Below are 19775 nucleotides of genomic sequence, written 5' to 3' on the forward strand. Positions count from 1 at the left end.
AAAAAAAAATGTGCATTCCAGTATTTTTTTCTCATTAGAAAAGCTTTTTATTTTATAATTTTTATTTTTCTATTATGGTTTATTTACACTGTTCTATCAATTTTTACTTTACAGCAGAGACCCAATCTCATACAGATAGATATATATAATTTTTTCATATTACCCTCCATCATGTTCCATCACAAGTGACTGGATATAGTTCCCTGGGCTGTTCAGCTGGATGTCATTGCTTATCCACTCCATATGCAATAGTTTGCAACTATTAACCCCAGACTCCCAGTTCATCCCACTCCCCACCTCTTAGTCAAAGATATTAAGGCAATGAGAAAGCTTTATTTTTTTGATTATTTTGTGGAGTCTAATCTGAGTGTTTCTATGAAGTAAAATCATTTGGCCCATATTTTGATTGTAAAGCAACTTTATACATTTTCTTAGGGAATTTTCCAAATAGTTACTTCAGTTTTTTCAGTATATTTGCAAAATATACTGTATTTCAGTATTTTTCCCATCTGGAGTTACCTTTATTGATTAACATAAATGATCAATTAACAACATAGAACAATAAATAAGAAATTATTTTTAAGGCAACTAGTAATGAATTCCTAGGACATTATAACATTTTGATAACTTCAGAATGTCAGAGAAACTCTGTTGATGTTTGGCTGAACAATGATTTAAGAGTAGCTTAAGTCACCATGAAATTATATGAGGCCATACCAAATCATAAAATCTGAACCCGCTCAATGGAGTCAATCAGAAATACCACCCTGATGATGAAAGCAAAGCCACGCTGTGTAATAAAGTTAAGGTGGCCCTCACTTGAGATTTATAACACCAAATGATCCTGTGAGAAAAACAAATCCAAATTCACATTGTGAACTGTGCCTAAGACTTGAGCTTCCTTGGTAAAACAATATCTGACTACAGGCCAGTGACTCCTGACCCTTAATTAAAGGTTATATTACTGCCTTGTTAATCCCTGATGGAGGGATTAACATTTGCAGAGCAGCTTAATAACAACAAAATCCAAAAAAGATGAAACTTATCTATACTTATTGGCTTCATGTGTCTTTTCTATCAATTTATGAAATAACAGATGGATGTCTATGTATTATATTTTGATTAATACATAAATTCATGAATTTCTGAATTTGGTTAATTCATAAACTCAACAACTTTCGGTCTTTGCAGCTCTAGAGCTAGCATGTGATGTGAACATGGCAGTATTTCACCAGAACTCCACTGACTTCATCCTCTTGGGCCTCATCACACATCCTACATTCCCAGGGCTTATCTTTGCAGTGGTCTTCTCCATCTTTTTGGTGGCTGTAACAGCCAATGTGGTCATGATTCTGCTCATACACACAGATTCCCGTCTTCACACACCCATGTACTTCTTGCTTAGTCAACTCTCCATCATGGACACTGTCTACATTTGCATCACTGTCCCCAAGATGCTGCAAGACCTCTTCTCCAAGGAAAAGACCATCTCCTTCCTGGGCTGTGCAGTTCAGATCTTTCTCTATCTGACCCTGATTGGAGGGGAATTCTTCCTGCTGGGCCTCATGGCCTATGACCGCTACGTGGCTGTGTGCAGCCCTCTTCGATACCCTCTCCTTATGAACCGTAGGATTTGCTTGCTTATGGTGGTGGGCTCCTGGATTGGTGGTTCCTTGGATGGATTCATGCTGACTCCCTTTACTATGAGTTTCCCCTACTGTGGGTCCCGAAAGATCAACCACTTTTTCTGTGAGATACCAGCGGTACTGAAGCTATCATGTGTTGACACATCACTCTACGAGACCCTCATGTATGCCTGCTGTGTGCTGATGCTGCTTATCCCTATATCTGTCATCTCTGTCTCCTACACTCGCATCCTGCTCACCGTTCATCAGATGAACTCTGCTGAGGGCCGGAGAAAAGCCTTTGCAACCTGTTCCTCCCATATTATGGTGGTGATCATTTTCTATGGGGCAGCCTTCTACACCAATGTGCTGCCCCATTCATACCACACACCAGAGAAAGACAAAATTGTATCTGCCTTCTACACCATCCTCACACCAATGCTCAACCCACTCATCTACAGCTTGAGAAATAAAGATGTGACCACAGCGCTAAGGAGGTTGATGGGGAGATATGCTTCCTCCCAGAAAATCAGAGTGGAGGATGTGCCCAGGAAATACTAGAGGAACCCAGGGACAAACATCCTTGATGCTGTGGCCTACAGAAATTCCAGTTCTGAAAAATATCAACTTCACAATTCTGAATTATATGAGGCAAAATTACCCCTTTGTTAGCATCATTTAAGAATTACAGCTGAAGACAGACAGCATATGAGAATCAGCCAATTTGCTTCTCCAAATTCACTGGCAGACATATTCCTGAAAGCATTCTCTTCAAGTAGCATTATATATATTATCCAAGGCCTGGAGTTGTCTGGTGGTCTAGCTGTTAAGAACTGGGTGCCATCACTGCCATGGCTCTGGTTACTGCTCTGGCTCGGGTTTGATCTCTGGCCCTGGGAACTTCTGCATGCTGCAAGCCATGGCCAAAAAAAGAGCATCCCAGGCAGGCCAAACATCCTATCGAATGTCCTAGGTAGATTTTTTTATGAGTAACATGTGTTCATGTATCATCTCTGTCTGTATTACTGACAAGTTTTTGAACAGAAACTGCAAGGAAAAACTGCCGTGTCCTTGCTGATATAATGTCAAGATCCAAAATAATAATTTTTTTTTCTAGTGATAATAGTGGAACATCTTTATCTTAAAGACTTTTGTGAAGACAATTGAGTTTGGAGTTCTGTATTCCTATTTACCTATTATGTAAGTCTGAGTTTTCTAAACTCTGAAATTAACCTATAGGTAGTTATTTACATGGAGTCCACCATGTGCCTGGAAATCTGTAAATATGCACTGATTATTTAAAATTGATTTCTATTATTAAGATAGTAGCATTGCTCTGATGCTTAAATAACTTTCAATCATTACCTAATAATATGAATACAGATGAACATAGAATGAATAAACCAAGAGCTTTCATTGGTTAACTCAGCTCTCTTGGTTAATTCTCCTGTCCTTCAACATTCCATCAAGAGGACTGATAGACAAATATTTCTTCTCTTAATTAGCTTTTGGTTAAGTGTGGTGTTTTGATAGACTCAGGATTATGAAAGAATATTTACTAAACAAAGACTGCACCCACTGATGATTCTCCATCTATTTACCTAATTTTAACTTCCCATTGTGTGTAAGATATTGAAATATGACAAATAAAGAAGTTTTGATTCACTCGGAATTTATTTTGTCTATCAGTAGGGGTTAGAATGTGTTGGAATCACGTTTTAGTGGTTTTGCAATTGACAAAACATCATGGAAAGGTCACTCACCATTATGTTATTCTAGTGTCAACACAGAGTGAAGACTATTTCCTCCATAGATGTTCAGGCAAGTCAAACACGCTCTCATCCATATACTAGTTACAGGATTTGTTTTGCCTTGGAAAGCTCCCCCAAACTTGATCTTACCTTAAAATGAAAAAACAAATAGAAAAGAGATGGAAGAATGACTTGTATGAAGTGACCTCTTCAAGTAGAGTAACTACTAGCCAGGATTCATTTATAAAATATCCTCAATGTCATTTCAATTCAATTTCATATTCTTAATTCCTTTGAATTTCTGCCACTGATACTTACTACTTTCTCCTTCTTGCTACTGTTATCACCTCTCCTTCTTGGAGGGCACTGAACAGATGAACTTTACAGAAGGCAAATATCTGTGGATGCAGAGTTCTAAAGTACAAGGTCTCTTTCAAAGACAAGATAGTCATGTTATTCTATAAACAACTTAATCAACTGCACTATATCATGCAGGTACCCCCTTTGATATCACTAAGAAGATAACCTCAACATTGCCTATGCCTGTTCTTGCCACTAATCTCGTCACCTTCCTTAAGCCCACTAATAATAATCTCATCATCTTCCTCAATAAAAGTCATGTGGGCTAAAGCCTAGGCTTTGTTCTGTGGAACAGAGTGCTTCCTGGTCCCCACACTTTCTAAATGTAAAGTAGCCTCATGTGCTTTGTTATACTGGCACAATCCTTCTTCCAATATTCCCCATTTCCCTGAAGCACTGGATGTGGTATCTCCTGGTCTCTCTATCTGTAAAATATTTCACTTAATAATTCCCATTTCCCTTCTACCCTGAGCATGGGTGTCTTTTTCATTTCCTCTGAGTTGGTCCTGCCAGACCTGGATGGCCATCTGGCTTTTGTTCTTGCATTTCCTAGATGAATCACCTTCATGTTTAACAAGGACATTTAACATGGGTTATTGATAAAGAAGTAATTGAAGAACAACATGTAGGAGAGATGATTTGCTTCCTAGAGACATCACAGAAATTAATGATTGGGGCAAAGAAAGAATGGACTTTGAGTTTATATTTAAAATTGATAAGGACTCAACTCCAAAATTACTTGAACTGATCAACAAATTCAGCAAAGTAGCAAGTTATAAGATTAACATTCAGAAATCAATCAAATTTCTACATACTAACAATGAAATATTAGAAAAGGAATACAAAAATACAATACCTTTTTGAAATTACATCCCAAAATATCAAATACCTGGGAATACACCTGACCAAACAGGTAAAGGACTTGTATGCTGAGAATTATAAAACATTAATCAAAGAAATCAAAGAAGATACAAAGAAATGGAAAGATATCCAATGCTCCTGGGCCAGAAAAAAACTAATGTGATAAAAATGGCCATACTACCCAAAGCAATCTACAGATTCAATGCAATCCATATCAAATTACCCATGATATTTTTCACAGAACTAGAAAAAACAATCCAAAAATTTGTATGGAACCACAAAAGACCCAGAATTGCCAAGGCAATACTGAGGAACAAAAACCAGGCAGGAGGCATAACTCTCCTAGACTTCAGGCACTATTACTAAGCCACAGACATCAAGAAAGTATGATACTGGTACCAAAACAGACATACAGACCAATGGAACAGAATACAGAACCAGAAATAAACCCAGACACCTATGGTCAATTAATCTTTGACAAAGGAGGCAAGAACATAAAATGGGAAAAAGACAGGCTTGGCAGCAAGCATTGCTGGGAAATCAGGAAAGCTACAGGCAAATCAATGAAACTAGAACACAGCCTCACATCATGCACAAAAATAAACTCAAAATGGCTGAAAGACTTAAATATAAGACAAGACACCATCAAACTCCTAAAAGAGAACATAGGCAAAACATTCTCTTTTTTTTTAACTTTTTTTTTTTTCTCATGTTATTTTAGTGATACTGTATTTCTCATTTTTGAGAGATGGTTCCTCCCTTCTTTTCTTTTCTTTTTTTTTTTTTTTGTCTTTTTTGTTGTTGTTGTTGTTGTTATTGTTGCTATTTTTTGGGCCGCTCCCACGGCATATGGAGGTTCCCAGGCTAGGGGTTGAATCAGAGCTGTAGCCACCGGCCTACGCCAGAGCCACAGCAACATGGGATCCGAGCCGCGTCTGCAACCTACACCACAGCCCATGGCAACGCCGGATCGTTAACCCACTGAGCAAGGGCAGACACCGAACCCGCAACCTCATGGTTCCTAGTCGGATTCGTTAACCACTGCGCCACGATGGGAACTCCCCTTCTTTTCTTTTATTTTATTTTACTTTTTGTCTTTTTGCTTTTTCTAGGGCCACTCCCATGGCATATAGAGGTTTCTAGGCTAGGGGTCTAATCAGAACTGTAGCTTCCAATCTACACCAGAGCCACAGCAATGCTGGATCCGAGCCGCGTCTGCGACCTACACCACAGCTCATGGCAATGCCGGATCATTAAGCCACTGAGCAAGGGCAGGGATTGAACCCACAACATCATGGTTCCTAGTCGGATTCATTAACCACTTCACCACAGTGGGACCTCCAGGCGAAACATTCTCTGACATCAACCTTACACATGTTTTCGCAGGTCAGTGTCCCAAAGCAACAGAAATAAAAGCAAAAATAAACCAATGGGACTTAATCAAACTGACAAGCTTTGAATAGCAAAGGAAACCAAAAAGAAACTAAAGAGACAACTTACAGAATCAGAGAAAATAGTTTCAAATGATGCAACGGACAAGGGCTTAATTTCTAGAATACATAAGGAACTTATACACCTCAACAGCAAAAAAGCCAGCCACCCAATGGAAAAATGAGAAAAGACCTGAATAGACATTTTTCCAAGGAAGATGTACAGTTGGCCAACAAACACATGGAAAAATGCTCATCATCCCTGATTATTAGAGAAATCCAAATCAAAACTACCACAAGATACCACCTCACACCAGTCAGAATGAGCTTCATTTATAAGTCCACAAATAAATGCTGGAGGGAGTGTGGAGAAGAGGGAACCCTCCAGCGCTGTTGGTGGGAATGTAAGCTGGTACAACCACTGTGGAGAACAGTATGGAGGTACCTTAGAAATCTATACATAGAACTACCATATGACCCAGCAATCCCACTCTTGGGCTTATATCCAGACAAAACATTCCTTGAAAAAGACACATACACCTGCATGTTCATTGCAGCACTATTCACAATAGCAAAGACATGGAAACAACACTAATGTCCATGGACAGACGATTGGATTAGGAAGAAGTGGTATATATACACAAGGTAATACTACTCAGCCATAAAAAAGAACAAAATAATGCCATTTGTAGCAACATGGATGGAACTAGAGACTCTTATCCTGAGTGAAGTAAGTCAGAAAGTGAAAGACAAATACCATATGATATCACTTATATCTGAAATGTAATATAAGGTACTAATGAACCTTTCCACAGAAAAGAAAATCATGGACTTGGAGAACAGACTTGTTGTTGCCAGTGGGGAGGGGAGGGAGGGGAGTGGATTGGGAGCTTGGGGTTAATAGATGCAGATTACTACATTTGGAATGGATAGGCAATGAGCTCCTGCGTATAGCACTAGAAACTATGCCTAATCACCTGTGATGAATCTATACATGTATGTGTAACCAGATCACCATGATGTGTAGTAGAAAATTGACAGAACACTGTAAACCAGCTATAACGGAAAAAAATAAAATCTTTATAACAAATAAATAATAACTCTGAAGTCAAAGAAAAAATATAAATTTTAGCAAGCATTGCAAATAGTAAATGATAGTTTCATTAAAATATTTTCAGTGTGGAAAAAAAAAGGATAAGCAATGACATCCTAATGTAAAGCACAGGGAACTATATCCAGTCTCTTGTGATAGAACATGATGGAAGATACTACCAGAAAAATTATACATATATATATGTTTGTGTATATATATATATATATATATATAGAGAGAGAGAGAGAGAGAGAGAGAGAGAGAGAGAGTTTTATTTATGACTGAGTCATTATGTTCTACAATGGAAATTATACAACACTGTAAATCAAGTACACTTTAATTTAAAAAAATATTAAAATTGGAAAAAACAAGTGTCTATTCCCCACCTCAGGGGTTGTTGCATGGGTATTTTCATTTTGATATGATTTTTCTTGCCACCTGTTATGTGTGTACTTTGCTATTGTATGGCATCATTTAATACAATTTAAACAATTCAATCACATCATATATAGTGCATGTCCTCTACTCTCACTCAAGAGACACATCCTATTTTACAAAAATGATCAGGGACTTTTTTCTCAGTTATGGTACTAAATTCATATATAAGAAAATTGTGGTCATCACATTCTGATCTTTATTAAAATATAATTTGTTAATTTGAGAATGGAAATAATAAATTATAACTAAAATCAATTTAATTTTTATTTTTTATTTTGTTTTCATTTTTTATTGCTATTTCCCCAATACAATTGTTTTTTCTACTGTACAGCATGGGGACCCAGTTACACACACATGCACACATTCTATTTTCTCACGTTATCATGCTCCATCCTAAGTGACTTGACAGAGTTCCCAATGCTACACAGCAGGATCTTATTGCTAACCCATCCCAAAGGCAATTGTTTACATCTACTAATCCCAAGCTCCCAATCCATCCCACTCCCTCCCCCTCCCCCTTGTCAATCACAAGGGTATTCTCCAAGTCCATGATTTTCTTTTATGTGGAAAGGTTCATTTGTGACATATATTAGATTCCAGATATAAGTGATATCATACATGCACCCGCATGTTCAATGCAGCACTATTCACAAGAGCCAAGACATGGAAACAATCAAAATGTCCATCGACAGATGACTGGATTAGGAAGAAGTGGTATATATGCACAATGGAATACTACTCAGCCATAAAAAGAATGACATAATGCCATTTGTAGCAACATGGATGGAACTAGAGACTCTCATACTGAGTGAAGTAAGACAGAAAAAGAAAGACAAATACCATATAAAATCAATTTAAAATATCAATTGTATACTCTCAATATATCAGGTACTATTCTTGATTATAGGGAAAAGAACTGATGCCATTTGCAAAGAATATTCACCTGCATTAACACATTTTGATTCTGATCTTCAGAAAGTACTACCAAATATTTTGAGAAGGAATTCACTTCATGGGAGAAAGAGAAGGTGATGTTCAGAGCAAACTATTGCCCCTCCCAGGCAAGAAAGAGGCAGATGAAAGCCTCGGAACTATGTCTTCAGGTTTCTGGTTGTGATTTTATGCCAAATCTTGCTATTAATTTATAGACAATTTCCAAAGGAGGGAAGCTTATGGTATAATATGCAGCTGCCAGCTTGCTAATCCTGGTAATGACCTGGGGAAAAATGTCCCTCTGAGAGTAACATGTTGATAAAAGTCTATGTTCATTTTCTGTTGTATGCCAGCTAGTCTGGTCTACCAAGGATTTGACTTTCCACATTGAGAGGCAGTTAGACCCCCTCTGGGGTCTCTCTACAGGTGAGGGATATATGTATAAAATTAACTGAACCATTTCTTCCACATATTTATTTCATTTACATAACAAATGAAATAGATACATGTATACAGTATAAAATTCTAATAATGGATGGTATAAAGTCTACTTGGTAAATATTTTGTTAAATAATTTATTGAATGTCAAGAAAGGTTTCAGACATAAAATAATGATAGTCAATACTGAAAATATTTGGGAAATTATTTAGTGTGGAGGAGAGAGTGCAGATCTCTATTGCATAGAAAGTGACAACACATCCCTGACGAGTAAAACTAATCAAAATGGACCAAGTAAGATTCCTGTTAACAGGTCTGATAAACATATGAAAATAAAACATTTAAAACTTAGAGATACTCTATTAAGAACTGAATTACATAAAGTAGGACAATTTTAATAATAAATAATATCATGATATTGAAAGGTAATTTAAATAAACTGATAGGCTGATTAATATGTAATTGCTACCACCAGAAGCGTTTCTTTGTTTTTGTGTCGTGGTTGTGTTTTTGTTTTCTTGTTTTTTTCCAGTTGGGTTTGTGTTGAGGATAGGTCTGAGTAAATCTCCAGGCCTATCAGCGTTTTGCCAAATATTTGCCAAAGATCCAGTGAGTGCTTCTTTACAAATCCCAGAGAATTAAATTTCAGGAAAATATTTAAGGTTTATGTTTCACTATATCACCTTGGTTTATATAATAAGATAAAAATGTTTTATGGTAATAAATATCTGTAGCATAAACTGCTGATTTTTCAACTTTGTTTATACTTTTTATTGAATTAGATTTTGAGGTTTATTTCATTACATTAGATTTTTTATCATCATAAAGCAAGGATGGTGATTTTGATGTTCCCTGGCACATGCCAAGTACCAAGATATTTTTATCATATAAAATAGTATTAGTTTGAATAAATGAATGGCATTTCATTTTAGAAGACTTCACACTTTAAAAAACATATTTTAATGTTTATATAATTCTTCATTTTTTTCCCCCGGGAAATCCAGTTTTGAAAATCAAAGAAATGAGATAACATTCATACTCTTACATAGAATTGCCTGTCAAGAGTGAGGCTGGGACCAAAGATCACCCTTAAGTTATTTACAACTTCACCAATTCTGATGTCACTCCTATTTAAGCATTTAAAATGGTGGCTGCTGCAAAGAAAAATTATTCATTTTTGCTAGATTTTTCAAAAATATCCATTCTTCTTTGGAGTAGATAAGAGGTAAGTGTCACAGGTAGGTCTTCACTCAGGTGTACAAAGAGGAAAGAATTTTTTTTTTTTGCATATTTACTGAGAATTTATTTTAAAAAGTCTTAGGATTATGTATACCTGTTGACATTATGTTTTGCCTTTCCTGAATCTATGGTGTTTACCTGCAAAGGGCATTGATTTTAATCAGTACCCAATGACCTTAAGAAGATAAAATAAGGAAGCTGTTTGAACATAGTTAATCCCTGTCCCTGGATCTCACCTTCTGTAGGGTGGATGAAGGTGCCTCAAGGGCAGCTGTTTCTCTGCATCCCTGGATAAATTGTGGGAAAACATCCATGAAAGAAAGATGAACATAAATTTGGTGTATTTCAGGGCTCCCTGAAAATAATAGGTCCTTTCTAATTTGAAAGATTGGAAAAACTATCTCTGAGTACTTTTAAGAACAAGATTACAACATATCCTCTGCATGGATTCTTTCAGTCTCAAGATAGAGAACTAGTTGGTGCTATTTTTAATAGAAAATAAATATTTATATAATCTAAAAAATTAGATTTATACTCTAAACATTATAAAGTTTATTGTTGTTCTTACTATCATGTTGGCCTTAAAATAGGGAAAATTTGGCTAAAGGGATTAAAGTGACTAAAACAAGATTATATGTGCTGACCATTTACAAATTCAGAAACTAATACCATTTTCTCATTCTGGAGCTTGTCTTACTTCCACAGTTACCACAGTAAAGTGTTATTTATTTTGAGTGAGGGAAGATCCTAAACATTTTGATAACATTATTAGGTACCAGGTTACAATCATGGGGGATTTTGAAAAATAATCTCCTAATTACTTCAAAGACAGGTGTTGCTCTGGTAACTTTTTGGCGAATAACAAACTTGGAAGAGTGATTTTCCCAGGGTCATACAGCTATTTGGCAGGCCCTGGATTTTCACCAGGGCACAGAGGTACAGATTCTACAGAGGAATCTGATTAAACTGTGCGAGGAGCAAAGGGTAAATTGACATCTTAGAATTCGAAGGGAATGTAGAAAACTGGGACATTCACATTAGCAAAATAGAGTTGTTTACAACAATAGGTAAGTCTTTATCACTTATGGGCATTCTTTCGTATGTATTTCTCCCCCTTAGCTAAAAAAAAAAAAGTATATAATTTTCTAGTATGTTATATGTTTACAAATTCATATTTTCTGACTTTATTTTTATGTGTGTTTGTGAGTGAATTCCTTCGAATTTAACTACAGAGTGCACTAACATACTTTAGTGCATATCATAGGAAGAGCAGCAGTTACTTCAGCTGATATTTTATGGTATGGAGGTTTAAGAGTCAGAAGGAATCAGACAAATTCTGTTCTAGATTGCAGAAGCAGATGTGGACAGTATTCTAGCATAAACTTATGTCAGCTTAGTCATCCTACTGATATTTAAAGACTAAGGAATGTAAAATTATATGTATTTATGGTCCAAGTTGTGAATACAGAATTATTCTTTTACTGGAAATTAAATTATTTGTATACATATAATCTATAATTTTAGGAAGAGAGAAAACAGAGTCAAGAAACTGATGTCACCTGAAACTCCACCATTAGTAAAACTTTAACTTCATAATTACATATGTATATGTGTGCATACACTTATATATGTGCATACATATTATATGCACATTAAATTATATATGTTTTGTGTGTATATATATCTTTACATATGTATATTGGTGATACTTATATCCTTACCATATATATATTCTACTGCATATCATTTGCTATATATTTATATAAAGTGATTACATGTATGCCACATTTTTTACTTAAGAATACAATTAAACTGTCATGCCATAGTGATTATAGATCCATATAATATCCTAAAAGACGCTTGTTGTAGGTAGCATAGTGGTGAGCATAGCTGCCTTACTAAAGGATATTTGGAATTCTGTTAAAAATTCTAATACTAAAGCCTAAATTATTTTCTGTGTCCAGTAGCAGATGCTTAAATTGCACTGCTTTCTCACTGATTTAAACAAAACAAGATGAATATTTATACAAATTAGCTCACTTATTTCTTAATTACTATATTAAGTTTCCTAGGAGTGAAGGTTTAAAGTTCTAATGTTGGCTTGCTGCACTAACAAAAATAGTACCTACTCCCATTCCCACCAGCAATGTATGACAACATTCCCTTGACAATCAGTGTTGATACAATCTCTCTCCCAAGTAGAGGTTGAAGTAGAGTAAGATTGGTAGCTCAAATCCAATTTCCTACCCTGTGGCCTCTGCAGCAGAAAAGTATACAGTGTTCTCCAGCATCTAACCTTTTGAGGAAACTCCTTTGTGCCTGTACTATAGGAAAGAGAGAAAGTTAAACTCAGGCTCCATCTCTTTAACTTTGGGTGTCCAATCTGATTACCCTCAGACTCTCAGCTTCATATTTCACCATGCATCATAGCTTCAGACAGTACATGAGTCAGAGGAAAGTGGTACGAAGTGTTCAGTGATTCATACATATTCAGAGGAGAAAGTTGTGGGAGTTGTCTTTATGGAATCTCTCAGCAAAATCCAGAGGGAATCACCTGGTTGGAAAAGAAGCTTGGGGATACATTTCATTTTCAAATGTTATGTAATAACTAACTCTGATCCAGCTCAAATAGGGAATAATTGTAATGAAAACATCTAATTCTATGTTACCCCTTCTTGATTCAGAATTCTCGAAGTACCACCATATGTAGGGAGGTTTTGGTTAAAGGGAATGATGCATTGTGTTTCAACAACAACCAAAAAAAGTAGATATTAGCATAAGAATAATGAGGTCTGATTGCAGAGTTAACATTTTACTGAATCTTTTTAAAAACACTGTTGAAAAAAATCTCTTCTCTCAATTTGGCAGCATCTTTATCTATGAAAATACAGTAAAGGAGGGGCTATATTTTTAAAATGTTTGATAATTTATGTTTATAGATTTATAAATCACTGGCAGGATTTCCCTAGGAATATTTCACTTTATTTCACAAGGCTTAAGCTGTCAGTGTTTTGAAATGCCTTTGCTGTTTATTCTTTATTCAAATTTAAGTAATAGTCTTGCCCACAGTGGTTATTTATTCTAGAGTGAACTCTGACCGTTCCATCTGACACATACTACAGAGGACTTTATTCAAACCTGGATTCAAAAAATAAATATTGTACCATATTTATGGGGCTGCATAGGTAAGAGTGGTTATATTCGTGAAAGATGAGAGCTGGACTTTTGATTGGGGCATTATTATGTCTCTTGGAGGTAAGAAGTTGCCCTCAGCAGTGGATTTTGGCAGTGAGATTTGTGAGTCTTGGGTTTGCAGGCTCTCTCTCATGGTACTTTTGGTGAGGACTTTGCTTTTTGTGGACCTCAATAGGAAGCCAAGTATCTGTATGTAGGTATATGATTATTAGAGATTGCCCAGGAGTTAGAGGGCATTTTGAATTTCTGAAAATAATTAAATTCATTTTCTTAATTTGTGGTTTTGTTAATTTTAACCAGACATTCAAAAAATTTTTGACTGTGAGGGTGGTCTTGCAGCCTATTTTCATTTGCCTTGTAGCTTGTTTTAAGCTCAACTCATATCCTTAGAAGGATGTTATGCATTTCATAGTCAGTGGAGTGTATCTGTGGGGACTATGGAAAACATAACCTGGTCTTGATCCAAGACACAGCTCTACCACTTGCCTTCTCTGCTTCAAGTTCTCCAATCATATGATGGTAATAATTACAGTAATTTGCCCCATAGAGGTGCTGTGAACTGTGACTACATCAAAACACCAGAGCATGTGCATAAGGAACAATACCTGGCCCAGAGTAAACACTGCATGGATGTTGGCTAATTTGTTTTTAGCAATATGCCTCAATTATGCTTGTGCTCAAAATGTAATAGTGATATAGGGTATATTAACTTCTTGTGGCTACTGTACAAATACCACAAATTCAGTGCCTTAAAATGACACAAATTATTGACTTTACATTTCTGGATGCCACACGTCCATTATTGGTCATGCTGGGATAAAATTAAGATGTCAGAAGGGCTATACTTTTTCTTAGGGCGAATTCCATTCCTAGCCTTTTTCAGATTCTAGAGACCACTCAATTCCTTGCCTCATGGTCCCTTTAATTTTCAAAACCATCATTTGAATTGATGGCCCTCTCTTCAGAATCACATCTCATCCTCTGAACCCTGTCTCCCCCTTTCCTGCCTCCCACTTAAAAGGGCCCTTATTTTTACATTGGGAACAATGGGACATTTCAGGTAATCTCATCTCATCATCCCTAAATTAATCACATTTGCAAAGTCTCTTGACAAATAAGGAACATGTTTATAGGCTGGAGATAAGGACATAGGCATTTTTGAATATTGGTGGGAACATTATTCTGCCTTTCACAATCGTTTTTGTTTAACACTAAGTTAAATCTCTAATTGATTTTTAATTGAATTAGATACCAAATTAAGACTAGCACTTTTAATGCACAATTTTTCTGATAATATGTGGAAACTTTCTATTAAGGAAAATCATGCACAATGATTTTCTCTACTTTTATTAGTATAACCTAAGGTGAGTTCAAACTATATTATTAGCATCCACAATAAAATCTCTTGGTGGATAATAACATCTGAAGCTACAGTTACCTTTTACACAATAATCGGGGCATAGTGAACGAATAGCTGTCAAAACAACCAGATTCAGAAGAGAGATAAAGTAGGGAGTTCCCTTTTTGGAAAGAATGTTGATTTCAGGTCACTGAGAGTGACTGTCTCAAATTTGTATACATAGATCCTCAATGATTAAGATGTAAAACTTGTACTGCTGTTGGAACTTAAATACTTTTGATATTTTTCTGTTATTAGAACTCTTTCTGGGAATTCCTGCTGTGGCTCAGTGGTTAACAAATCCGACTAGGAGCCATGAGGTTGCAGGTTCGATCCCTGGCCTTGCTCAGTCGGTTAAGGATCCGGCATTTCCATGAGCTGTGGTGTAGGTTGCAGATGCGGCTCGGATCCCATATTGCTGTGGCTCTAGCCTAGGCCAGCGGCTACAGCTCTGATTAGACCCCTAGCCTGGGAACCTCCATATGCCACAGAAGTGGCACTAGAAAAGACAAAAAGACAAAAAAAAAAGACAAAAAAAACTGTTTCTTATTATAAAATGTGGGTAGATTATATTTTCTGGTGCTGTTATTTTGGATTAAAGTAAATTCAAGGACAGGACATATAAATTTTATTTCAATTTAGCACATTTTATGGAACATATTTAAGTGTATTTTAAAGGAATTCTACTAAAATGCATCATCTTAAAAAGCAAAAAATATATTTGATGGACTGTATATGTTTATTAATCATTTAAATATTCACCAAAAATACCATGTCTTAGACTTTATTTTATATTTTGGAAATGCAGAGTAAACAAAATAGGCAAATATAAGAATATGAGCAAGAGCTCATATTGCCCAGTGGGCAGGAAAGAAACACAAAATAAAATTAATATTTATAAAGGAATATGAAAATATAAATGTATCAAATCCTACAGGAATAGATGTTTTGATAAGTTGGATTTTGATAAAAGACCTGAAAATCATGAGAGGATGACCCCATACAGATGTGTGGAGGAGACCCAGTCATGGGTTACTGAGGAAGCAAGGTCTCCGATAGTCAGGGAAAGGAGGCCATGAGAGCCGCAGAACCAGAGGAAATGTATTGGAAGGGGAAGGAAATGACTTCAGAGGGTGAAAATGTCAGAGTAAGTTGGGCCTTGAAGTGAGATATGAAGGGCCACCTCAGAGATTTGAGCTTAAAATGACCTGATCTGATGTAGGTTTCTCAAGATCACACTGCTCTGCTGAGATCAGACTAAAAGCACACAGAAAAGAGTAAGTAGATAGTGGCAAGCTCCTGGAAAAACCAAGGACAATGAGAGAGCTTAAGCATTTTATTTGTGATTCTCTAACAAATTTTTCTCACACTTCATGATATTGTGATGTATAATAAGAAATATATATATAATATTGCAATTAACAATATATTGCAGCATAAACATGAACACAATACAAAAAAAAGGTTATTAACCATGAAGAAGAATTACATCTATTGGTACTGATTTACGGGGTATCTCTATTTTTTTCATTCAGAGTTATGATTATGACTTGGAAAATTTTATCCAAACCAGTAGCCCCTGAGGTCTGAGATTCACTATCTTCATTGTGAATTTTTCGCATATAGGAGGTGTTTTCTCTATCTGTCTTCTTTTTCTTTTTCTTCTTTTCCCTGGTGTTTGTGATTTCCTGCTCTCCTAGAGCTGTCATAGAAAATGCCAGTGAAGAATAGAAACGCATCCTCTGACTTTATCCTCCTGGGACTTCTGGTAAACAATAAAGCTACAGGGGTTGTCTTTGCAGGTATTTTTGCTATTTTTGCAGTGGCCGTAACTGCAAATTTGGTCATGATATTCTTGATCAAAGTGGATTCTCGCCTCCACACTCCCATGTACTTTCTGCTCAGCCAGCTGTCCATCATGGACACCCTTTTCATTTGCACCACTGTCCCAAAGCTCCTGGTGGACATGGTTTCTAAAGAGAAGAAAATTTCCTTTGTAGCCTGTGGCATCCAGATCTTTCTCTACTTGACCATGATTGGCTCAGAGTTCTTCCTACTGGGCCTCATGGCCTATGACCGCTACGTGGCCGTCTGCAACCCACTTAGGTACCCAGTCCTGATGAACCGCAGAGTGTGTCTTCTTCTGGCTGCTGGTGCCTGGTTTGGTGGATCCCTGGATGGCTTTCTGCTCACCCCTGTCACCATGACTTTCCCCTACTGTGGTTCCCGAAGTATCAACCATTTCTTCTGTGAGATCCCTGCAGTTCTCAGATTAGCCTGTGCTGACACATCCTTGTATGAAACCTTGATGTATATCTGCTGTGTACTCATGCTGCTCATCCCTATCTCTATTATCTCAACCTCCTACACCCTCATCTTGTTAACCGTCCACCGCATGCGCTCAGCTGAGGGCCGGAAAAAGGCCTTTACCACTTGTTCTTCACACTTGACTGTGGTCAGCATTTTTTATGGGGCTGCCTTCTACACCTATGTGCTGCCCCAGTCATTTCACACCCCTGAGCAGGACAAGGTGGTATCAGCTTTCTATACCATGGTCACACCCATGCTCAATCCTCTCATCTACAGCCTCAGAAATAAGGATGTCCTGGGGGCATTTAAAAAAATATTTGTACAATGCTTATCTACTCGGAAAGTATCAACCAGTGTTGCTTAGAGATTCAATAAGCTGGGAATAGGCTTTCCAAATAATATCCTCTGTGTGTCTTGTTTCACAGGAGATGATCTTGTCAGCTATCAGAGAGTATTTATAGTTGGCAATTAAGAGGATTTACTTTGACATGTTTCTTCCTCCCAGATGAAGGGAATCCAAAATTTTTTCAGTAGTTATTGAGTAAGTTAAATAATTCCTCTTATCCTAGTTCTTATCACTTTGAAAATAAAGTGGGACAAAAGATCAGATGGTAGAGTTCAATGAAACTCTCTTTAGGTCCCATTTACATTTGTCTCATGATGAAGTACACCAAAAAAACCTAAATCTACAAAATTTTGTGCCGAAATTTCTGTTTGAGGATCAATAAGAAAAAAATGCCAATTCACAAATGAGTAATATAAATCACAATTTTTGAGTTCCCATCGTGGCTCAGTGGTTAATGAATCCAACTAGGAACCATAAGGTTGCAGGTTTGCTCCCTGGCCTCACTCAGTGGGTTAAGGATCTGGTATTGCCATGAGCTGTGGTGTAGGTTACAGATGCGGCTCAGATCCCACGTTGCTGTGGCTGTGGCGTAGTCTGTGGCTATAGCTCTAGTTTGACCCCTAGCCTGGGAACCTCTATATGCCACACATGTGGCCCTAGAAAAGACCAAAAAAAAAAAAAAAAAAAACAATTTTAATCCTGTTTTTAATTATCAGATTAGCAACAGTGGATTATAAACTCTATGATCAACTTCATAGATCTTATGCTGAAAATAGTGACTTAAAAATACTGGCCATGATGAAGAGTGGATGAATTGAGCTAAACTAAGTGTGAATTTATGAATATCTGAAGTTTATACACCGACTCAATGTGACTAGATGACAATATTTCACATCAGAGATTTCTACTGTGCTTCCTGCCTTTTTTTAATGGTGGAATTCTAGGAAGGATGAAGTCTTTGGGAAGAAAATTTATAGTGTGACTCAAAAAAAAGGACTTGAGCACATTTTTTATTTTGTTCAAAGTGATATTGGAAGTTCTTGAAGAATTTTCTGTTGAGGCGTAACTTGGGAAGACATACATTTATAGGAGGATCATTATGTCTATAGTTTGAGTTAGCAGAGAACTAAGTTGGATACAGAAGATAACTTAGGCTTCAAATAAGAGAAAAAGATAGATTGAATAATGTAGTGACACAATGGGATTAAGCTCATGAAAAAAAATTACTGCTAGAGAAGAATGTGGAATGAAAGATAGTAGTTTGGGCTGAAGTGAAAGGAAATGGAATTTCTATTTACTAAGATTAGAAAACTTCTAGAGTAGCAGGTTACAATTGGAGAAATCAAAAATGCAGTTGTTGTTGAGACTCTTGAATTACCTATTAGATATGTGAAACCAATCAGAGTTCATATTAGAGTTTTGGACTGAAGGTTTAAACCTAGTAGTTGTCAGAGTAGAAAAATATTTAAAGACATAAAATGAGTTGAAAACAGTTTGGTAAAAGTTTGAGACTGAGACCTAAAGCAGCTGTGTGCATGTGAGAAGCATATAAGACAAGAAATAGGAATTAATGGAGTAAGAAGCAATATTTCAGATAAATATGAAGTCATGATTCAGATATGGAGAATGTATTCAAATTCACAAGTGCAGTTTCATGTTGGACTATAAGAACTAAGAGTCGATCATTATAATTGACAACATGAATATGTTTTTTTGGACTTCATAATAGCAATTTCAATGAATTTGTGCTAGAAAAAATTCAAGGTAAATTAGAGGGAAAGGCAGTGGACAAGATGAGGAGAGTATGTCTTTTGTGTTTTTATTTTTTTATTTTTTGTAAATGAAATCAAAGTAATGGAGCAGTAGCTAGCAGAATGTAGGATTTCAATGTGTCTATTCATTGTGAGATATCACAGATATGTTTAAGGGAACAATTGTATACAAAGATTAAACTGATGATGGTTGAAAAATGAAAGTTTCTTCCAGAGGGATGGCCTTTGAGAGAGCTTTGAATGTAATTTGGTAGTGAAGTTAATCTTTCCTGTGATCATGGCCCATTCATTGACCTTAGCAGGGGGTAAGGCAGAGAAAATGTGACACAAGTAAATTTTCTTTGGATAGCTTCTATTTTCTCAGCACATTTAAAATTGAGGAGAGCTTCTATTTGTGAAGAACAGGGAAGATTGTTAAAAATGTGAGAAGAAAAGAAAGGCATTTGAGGAAGCCAGCAGTAAATGAACAAAGTAGAAATATTAAGATTGTAGGATAGTCACAGAACCCCCTTCTCAGGATTGAATTTAAAATTAGCATAAGCATATTTGTCAGATAGTCCAGTAGTTGTACTCCTCATGGATCAC

General features: G+C 36.4%; 2 protein-coding genes across 2 annotated transcripts; both read left to right on the top strand.

The window, feature by feature from the left end:
• Positions 1-1217: 1217 nt before the first annotated feature.
• On the top strand, positions 1218-2186 carry LOC110259584 (olfactory receptor 2T2). Its single transcript, XM_021085068.1, has one exon. The coding sequence runs from the start codon at positions 1218-1220 to the stop codon at positions 2184-2186; it is 969 nt and encodes a 322-aa protein (XP_020940727.1).
• Positions 2187-16476: 14290 nt separating this feature from the next.
• Positions 16477-17436, top strand: LOC110259736 (olfactory receptor 2T11). The gene has a single exon (XM_021085479.1). It carries the CDS (start codon positions 16477-16479, stop codon positions 17434-17436), a length of 960 nt encoding a protein of 319 aa, XP_020941138.1.
• Positions 17437-19775: the final 2339 nt, after the last annotated feature.

The sequence above is a fragment of the Sus scrofa genome, chromosome 2 (genome assembly GCF_054392235.1).
Source record: "Sus scrofa isolate SSC_HxYL_T2T_F1_AM1 chromosome 2, Sscrofa_HxYL_maternal_Yorkshire_Landrace_v2.0, whole genome shotgun sequence".
Lineage (NCBI taxonomy): Eukaryota > Metazoa > Chordata > Mammalia > Artiodactyla > Suidae > Sus > Sus scrofa.